An 8,786-nucleotide genomic window follows, 5' to 3' on the forward strand; every position below is an offset into this window, starting at 1 on the left:
TCATCTGAGTTATTGAAAAGATAATAGCTCGAGGCTGCACACAGGGGCCAGGAGGGGTGAGCACTTCTGCACACTGCCTAGGGGTGGGCTCACAGCACGGACTCCCAGCAACCAAGGGCCGAAAGTTCAGTGCCCCCGCTGGGTGGTGCTTCACGTACCCACCCAGATCCAGAGGGTGGCTGAGGACTGATAAAGCTGTAGGCTACAGAACCTGTCCCCATGGCCATACCCGGGGGTCCTGCCTGGGTTTAGAGTGAGTGGATGGTTTTGGAGTGGTTGGGTTTTGTTTTGGGGTTTTTTTTTTTTTTTGGTCTAAGAATTTATAATGATTATTTGAATTGGGATTCTTGAATTAAAATGGTCCAAGCTGATCATTTCATTTTTTTTTCTTTTTTTACTTTTTTCCAGCTTCATTGAAGTATAGTCGACAAATAAAAATTGTATATATTTAAGGTGCACACTGTGATGATGTGAGAACGGGTTTTTAAGTCAGTTTTTCTAGATGTCGAATGTGATTTTGGCAAAGATGGTTTTATCGGTGTAATAAATTCACAGGGAGGAGTTCTTAGTAGGTGGTCATCTTCACAGAAGTGGGTCCCCTTGAAATAGGTTATCACAGCGCTGAACCACAGGACTCCTTGGCCGTGGAATGTTCTACCCAGCACCGACCAACACCACAGCCACCTGCTACGCCTGGTTGCTGGGCACCTGAGGTGTGCCAAGCACAACTGATGAGCTGAATTCGAATTTTTATTTGCTGTTGATGAATTTAAGTTTAAACATGCCCGGGGTTATAAACCAACATGCAATGCCTGATTGGTGTGGTTATCGTAGCCAAACTCACCCTTTTATGTGGGAAAGTCTAACCCTCTCTCACGAAGGTCCTCCTTGTCTCCCCCCAGATACACACGCCCTGGTCAGCCTTCTTCAAAACCTGAACAAAGCCAACTACCACCTGCCCATCATGGTGACAGATTCAGGGAAACCACCCATGACGAACATCACAGACCTCAGGGTACAAGTGTGCTCCTGCAAGAACTCCAAAGTGGACTGCAACGCGGCAGGGGCCCTGCACTTCAGCGTGACCTCAGTCCTGCTCGTCTCCCTCTTCAGTTTGGCTTGTAAGTAGCCCGGCTCAGGTGTATGCGTGAGTACGAAAAACGAACCTCACCAGAGCCCCTGTTTTCCGTGTAGCTTTTCAAACAATTCATCCCAGAGGAAGCTTTCGTTCTTGGTTTATGTCTGTATAATAGAGCGTGTTACATGTAAAAGCGTTCCAACTACTGTTGAAGGGCATCCTCACGTCCCCCCGACAGCCAGTCTAAGGAGTTGTGCAAAGACATTCACTGCAACTCACAGACCAGGTGAGGAGAAAATGTCCTGCTGAGGCTACTAAATTTAAGCTAATAAGGACTGCTGTGTTAGGTAACTGGCCTGCCAGGGCCTTATTTCTCTTAGCATTGTGTGGAAGAATCCTTGGCAAGGTTAAAGTAGGTACTCTGCCTTTTTAAGAACAGTTGTGAGAATTCATGGAGGGAGGCTGGGCGGTAGGAAAAGAGATAAATGCATAATTCACACATTTTTTTTCCACTGACTGGTAATAATGGCTGTAATATAATGCATTATTTTAAACAAATGAATTGTTATGCTGAGTAATATAAATGTGCACATAAAATGAATAGATGTGTGTATCAAATATGTCCTATGCGTGGAGTACTAGCCCCACGTTAACCTTAGCAATTACTCACATATAGGTAATGCCATTCACATCCTCTTAGGCTTTGGTATTTATGTTTTGAGAAAGTTATCAGTGTAAGTGTGAATCGAGAACTAGAGAAATTGATGTTTACGAAGAAAAGGAACAGCAGTTGTTACTTCCCCATGACAGTGGTAGATGGGCACAAAAGGAAGTCACACATTCCAACATCAGACATCTACTGTGTAAAATGCTGTGTGCTGGGCCAGCATCCTGGGGCAGAGCTAAGGAGAACATCTTACAATGAGAAGTGTCTCTTTGGATGGATGAATGGATAAATGGAGTGATGGATGGATGAATGGATGGATGGATGGAGGGATGGAAGGATGGATAGATGGATAGAAGGATGGATGAATGGACAGACAGAAAGATGGAGGGAGGGAGGGAAGGAAGGAAGGAAGGAAGGAAGGAAAGATGGATGGATAAATGGAAAGAAGAAAAGATAAATGGAAGAAAATATATTCCCCTCTTTCTGTTCTTCTCTTTTTCTTTCTTCTTCCTTTCTCTTCAAGAAATAAAATATTACAGATGAAGGTGAAATCCCCTATGTTTTTCTTCCCAGTTTCATTTCCTATTCTCTCTCCCCAGAGAAAATACTATCATGCCTTAGAGTGTGTCCAGGTGTTATTTTATTTTTTTATTTTTTTAACATTTTTATTTATTTATTTGAGAGAGAGCGTGTGTGTGCACACGTAAGTGAGGGAGAGGGGCAGAGGGAGAAGAATACTCCATGCTGAGCAGGGAGCCCGACGTGGGGCTCGATCCCAGGACCTCGGGATCATGACCTGAGCCAAAGGCAGACACTTAACGGACTGAGCCAGCCAGGCGCCCCCAGATGTTATTTTATACATTTCCTACACACACACACACCACTTATCGTTCTATTTTGTGCAGTTTGTGAAACTTTGTGTAATTCATGTTATCCTGAGCATGAGATTCTGTAACCTGCTTTCCTTCCTCCTGCAGTGCATTTCCAGGGTTCTTCTATGTTATTCTAATTTGGAGGTTGGCAAACTTTCACCATAAAGGGATGGGCAGGAAATATTTTGGGCTCTGTTGACCACATCAGCTTTGTCACATATTCCTTTTTATTGCTCTTTTGTTGTTGTCTGTCTCTTGGTTTTTCACCACTCTTTAAATGTATGAAACCATTCTGCGCTCGACAGCCACACACACTCTACCCATTGGCCACAGGCCCCCCCCCACCGCGCCAGTCCATTCATTCTAACTGCTAGAGAGTATCTGTCATATGAACACTGGCTGTGTATTCCCCAGTCTGCAGACGCACTGGGATTATTTACAATGCCCTTCTCCGGTCAATTCTATTGCAGTAAACATCTGGAATCTATTTTCCACCAGCTTCCCAAGTCAGTACTAGACAGACGGCAGGCCCAGCACCAGGTGTTTCTAGGAGTCATTGGAACGCACACAGAATAGAGCCTGGATAAACTAGAGGGCAGTACTTCTTGTGTGATTGTAAAGAGAAAAGCGTGTGGGGCATGTGAACGTGTGTGTGTGTGTGTGTGCATGTGTGCATGTGCGTGTGCACAGAGAGAGAGAAGATAATTGAGTGGCCACTCACACCTCAGCCTCCGTAAACCCAGTTACACAACATCAAAGCCTGACTCTCGATGGCATCGCTTTGAAGAACCGGGGCGCTTCGGGACACTGCTTGCTTCTCGGCTGCTCTGGACTGCAGTGAGTTTTTTAAATGGAGACTTTCTGAACATGGTGGATGAGGAAGTATTGATTTTGCCGAAGAAAAAGGAGCGGAAGTCATCACCAGAGGAAGATGTAGCATAAATACAACACACTGATAAATTTCTTATCACACCTGAGTCCACGGTGGCTCAGTTGGACACATCTCAGTGGCCCCTGTTGCTCAAGGATTTTGATAAAGTAAATGGAAGGACAACACACTATACATCTCTTCCTTGTGGTTCATATCCCCTGAGTGAGAGACTAGGGACTATATTAGGACAGGTTTCATTCATCTCGACAAGACCCCTCTTCCCATGATGTGGTAGCCTGGATCTGACGGATACTTCGGGTGGAGAAGACAGGACACAGTAATATTTTGGATGCCAAGGGGAGTGGCTGTTTAATCGTGTTCATAGAACAAGCCACTCGCTTGTTGAAATCCCAACACAGTGCAGGCAAAGAGTATGTGGGAATTGTCCAGCTACACAGTGCTCTTGAAGGGGGCGCTCAGTTTTGTGGGGCCCTCGGAACTCTGACAGGTGCCTTATTCCTCTTATTCCTTATTTCTCTCTGGATTGCACCGACCCATTTAAAAGGTTTCTAAACATCGCTCAGTGAGATGGTGGGGGGCAACTAAAAGAATAGAACTGAACCACACTGTCCACCGGGGGGTTAAATCTTTTCTCCCTTGTCCTGGGAGGACAATGGTCAGTTCTGATGTCAGAGCCACGTGTCAGCCCATATTTCCTTGTGAGTTATTTCCAGCCCATCTCTGGCTTCACGGTCCTCTGTGTATGTCTTCAGAGCTTGTGTGTACAGCCCCACGCATCCGAATCTATCTGCCTCCTCATGTTGGGACAGAAGCTAAAAAAAAAACCTGCTCTGTATTCTCCTCTTTTAACCCTCCTTTACTTTTAAAGGATGCAATCACTCCTCCCCAGTGCTGGGAGAAGGTTGTAATTTTTACTTATTAAAGTTTACTTGTTTTTAAGTTAAAAAAAATAATAACAAAACAGATGGAGACTTCCTACCTCTGCTTTTGAAGTACAGACTTCTGGGCCCTTCCGACCTGTGGAACCCACATCCCAGGTGACTCTGGCCTCCAGCACATGGACCCAGTATTTGTGTGTATTTACACAATATTTTTAATAATAATACACATGTCTGCCACTACCAATCCATATATTAAATGTTAGTAAGACTTAACCTATTTGTGTAGATAAAGGGGAATATAAATAATGCGGTAGTATTTTTGTCTCATCTATCAGGGATTTTCCTGTGCCCCTACTTTGGAGACCCATGGCCTACAGAGGTCAGTAGTGAGCAGATTCCCAAATATTGCCCACTTCTCTCTAAGCTGACCACCAGGATCACAACTAATCCAGGGCAGAATCGCCTGGTAACCCCTGAAGAACGTATGTTCATCTGATATCAAAATAGACTCATCGAGAAAAGACAGATGCATGCACGCTGTGGTTGAGATGTCACATGTGTTTTTTTGTTCCCACAAAAGGTGCCATCCTAGCTAGCAGCACACAGCTATCCTGACGTAGGTAAGGCCACCTGTAGGTAACGTCAAAGTCATCCTCATAAAGGAGCTCTGAATCTCCCTGCACAGCTGGAAAGGTACTAGGTTAACCCTCCAATGTTTTCACAAGAAGGGTAGTTTCAGCCCAAATAAGGGTTAAGAACAGGTATTAGCATTCACCCACTTGACTTCAGAAAGAACCTCCATCTGTCCCTATATAAAAGGTATAAGATTATAGAATATTGTTCCTTCGAACATGAGAGCCTGCCAAATATAATGGTCTCATTTTATTATATACCTAGCCAGAGATGTTCTTCCTAACAAGTGATGTACCTAATAGGTCGTGTGAGGAACTGGGTTAGAGCCAGCAGGAATAAGTAACCGTGGGCATCCCACGGCTCAGACGCTCTTTCCTAAGAGCGGAACTCGAAGTGACCAACCCACCTGCATAGCTATTAACCTGACATTGACAAGAAGCCGCACAGAAAAGGGCCTAAAGCACAAGCAATGTGGGGCGGAGGTGGGGGAATCTACAAGCACTGAAACTAGATTATAAAGTGCAAGGGTGATAACGTCCTGACTCAGCCATAGTCCTTGAAAGAATTTTGGGATCTGGGAGACTCCATTTGATGTTTCTTTGAATCAGGAGTTGGCAAACTGCTGTCCAAGGGTCAAACATGGCCTACTTCCTGTTTTTGTAAATAAAGTTTTATTGGAATGCAGCCATATTTACATATGGCCTGCTTGCTGCTACAATAGCAGAGTTGAGTAGGAGCCACAGAGACTGTATGACCTGCAGAGTGGAAATATTTACTCATCTGGCCCTTAACAGGAAAAGTGTGCGAACCCCTTCTTTGAAGCCTTGCTCATAAAACTACAGTGATCACATCATACAACATGGGGAGTGGGATTTTTCTCCTCTCCTCAAATAACATTGAGATCCAAGTAGATTAGCATGAACCAAATACCCCAATGTCCCATGGCTTTTTTAATTTCTTCATCAGCCTGGAGATTTTATCCCACTTTATAGATGAGAAAACTGATGCTTGGAGAGGTCCCAAAGTGAGCGAGCGGTGAGGCCAGCATTCACCATTAGACTGCCTCCTCGTGGGAAAAAGTAAAAAAAAAAAATTTCATCTTGTTTTGATATCGCAGAAGGCTTTACTGCAACTGAGAAGTGAACTGAGGGGTCTGCACTTCCTTCTATGACAGCTAAAACTAAAGGGAATAAAACTAATGACATTGGAAGTAATAAAAAATGTAAATGGAATTAATTTTACTGCCAATTTTGTTGTTGAAAGTATGTGTTGCTGACACTGAAGAGGTGTGCTGTACTCCCCCAGGACCCTCTCGATGAAACAGGCTGGCGTCTCTATTAGGCGGTCTGGCGATGGGGGGTGGGGGGTCATAGGGCTCTGTGTGGTGTGACACAGGCAGCTCCAGGGAAGAATATCATCCTGAAACCTTTTTGAACATTGTTTTAGGCTTAATTAATCAGCAATAGCAAGAACATAAAAAGACGGATCAGGTGAACCATNTAAAGCAAAACTGAACTATTGGGACTTCATGAAGATAAGAAGCTTTTGTACAGCAAGTAAACAGTCAACAAAACTAAAAGGCAACCTATGGAATGGGAGAAGATATTTGCCAATGTCTTATCAGATAAAGGGCTAGTATTCAAAATCTATAAAGAACTTCTCCAACTCAACACCCAAAAAACAAAAAATCCAGTCCAGAAACGGGCAGAAGACATGAACAGACATTTCTCCAAAGAAGACATCCAGATGGCCAACAGACACATGACAAGACGCTCCGCATCACTCAGCATCAGGGAACACAAATCAAAACCACGATGAGATGCCACCTCATACCTCTTAGAATGGCCAAAATTAACAACTCAGGAAACAACAGGTGTTGGCGAGGATGTGGAGAAAGGGGAACCCTCTTACACTGCTGGTGGGAATGCAAACTGGTGCAGCCACTCTGGAAAACAGTATGGAGGTTCCTCAAAAAGTTACAAGTAGAGCAACCCTACAACCCAGCAATTGCACTATTAGATATTTACCCAAACAATACAAACGTAGTGATCCGAAGGGGCACCTGCACCCCAATGTTTATAGCAGTAATGTCCACAATAGGAAACCTGTGGAAAGAGCCCAAATGTCCATTGACAGATAAATGGATAAAGAAGATGTGGTATATATAGGCAATGGAATATTACTCAGCCATCAAAAAGAATGAGATCCTGCCATTTGCAATGACATGGATGGAACTAGAGAGTAAGGAACTAGAGGATGGCACTAAGCCAAATGAGTCAGAGAAAGAGAAATATTGCATGACTTCACTCATATGTGGAATTTAAGAAACAAAACAGATGGAAAATATTTTTAAATAAAATTCACGATGCCATTTAATATATTCCTTTCAAGTCGTTCCTCAAATATGGGTGAATGTGCAAGATACCGGCCCTACAGCCCAAATAATCAGAGTTTAAGATAATGAAGGTGAGGACAGTGAAAATGTCAGCTGGAAAAAAGAAATTAAATGTGTTCCGAAGACTCCTAACTGCAAAGCAATCACCTTTAGCCTTAACCTTCCTGGTATCATGTTGCTTACACTTGAGTCACATTATGAAAACTTTTTATCTGATTTTAGAGAAACTGCTTTAAATTTTCCAAGCAGATAAGTGACAGGATTAACCTGTAAAAGCCAGGGAGTACAGAGTAGGTGGGTGAGTTTGTCACACTGATCCGCCCCTTTTGAATGAAAAGGCCCGAGCTTTACAGAGCTAATCCATTATATTCTAGCTATCAGTTCATTCCAGAATGAACTACACTTACATGGTAGGTTGACCTTTACACATGTTTATTTCCTTGATTATAACATGAATTTTAATGGTACCATTTCCTTGTATAAACCCAAGATATAATAATAATTAAGCAAAAATAGCGGAGAACCGAGCTATTCCCACTCATTCTATTATCCAGCAGAGGGGAGACCCTGGGCTGGTGTACATCTTAGAGAATAAACACAGTTTTGGTGACCTCAACAATCTTGATGGGACGGTCCAGGCCGTGAAAGTGGAGGAAGGGGTCATGAGCCAGATACAGGTGGCTTCTGGAAAAGGCACGGAAGTGGCTTCCCCTGTGTAGCCCTCAGAAGGAACACAGCTCTGCCAACATCTTGATTCTAGCCCACATAGGACTCATTTTTGGACTTCAGACCTCCAGATCTGTAACAGAATACATTTTGTTATTTCAAGCCACTAAGCCTGTGGCCATTTGTTACAGCAGCCAGAGGAAACTCATACGCCATGTCTGAAGAACCACCAGTAGCTCTCTTGCTCTTTCCTTTGACCAAAAAATAATATCTGGGATGATAATCAGTCTCTCAGCTACCAAGTCACCTTGTCCCTAAAATGGTCTCATTCTGGGCTACTGCGCAAGGGACAGGGCTCAGGGTCACAGAGGCAGTCTGCCCTGTGGTCTGAGATGAGGTGTTTGGCATGAGCGTTTTCAGACCAATCAAGCTGTTTAAGACATAAACCAGCAGAACTATTCATGCTCTCTTCGAATGTTATGCCAAAGGAGGAAAAAAAGTTCCCCCAGGTAGTGCCATGTTTATAAATGTGTTTATTACAGCATGTCAGCCATTTATCTAGTGCTCAGCTAAAATGCTTTGAATCAAGTTGTGCTATTCCTTGACTTAAATCTGAATCTTTTCCATTTAGGTCTGTGAGAACTCCTGACATTTGAAGCTTGACTACCAAGTTTCCATAGCAACAGGAAAAAGAAAAAAAAA

General features: G+C 43.5%; 1 protein-coding gene across 2 annotated transcripts in view; it reads left to right on the forward strand.

The window, feature by feature from the left end:
- The window catches only part of CDH13 (cadherin 13), a 1,033,545-nt gene that overhangs the window by 1,019,967 nt on the left and 4,792 nt on the right, over positions 1-8,786 (forward strand). The window contains exons 13-14 of one of the 2 annotated variants that reach the window (XM_034672817.1): positions 903-1,121; positions 8,716-8,786. In XM_034672817.1, coding sequence (XP_034528708.1) covers positions 903-1,121; positions 8,716-8,723 — 227 coding nt within the window. In that variant the 3' untranslated portion in view covers positions 8,724-8,786. The remainder of the gene's footprint in view (positions 1-902; positions 1,122-8,715) is intronic. The other variant, XM_034672816.1, reaches the window with a different exon arrangement.

The sequence above is a fragment of the Ailuropoda melanoleuca genome, chromosome 12 (genome assembly GCF_002007445.2).
Source record: "Ailuropoda melanoleuca isolate Jingjing chromosome 12, ASM200744v2, whole genome shotgun sequence".
Taxonomy (NCBI): Eukaryota; Metazoa; Chordata; class Mammalia; order Carnivora; family Ursidae; genus Ailuropoda; species Ailuropoda melanoleuca.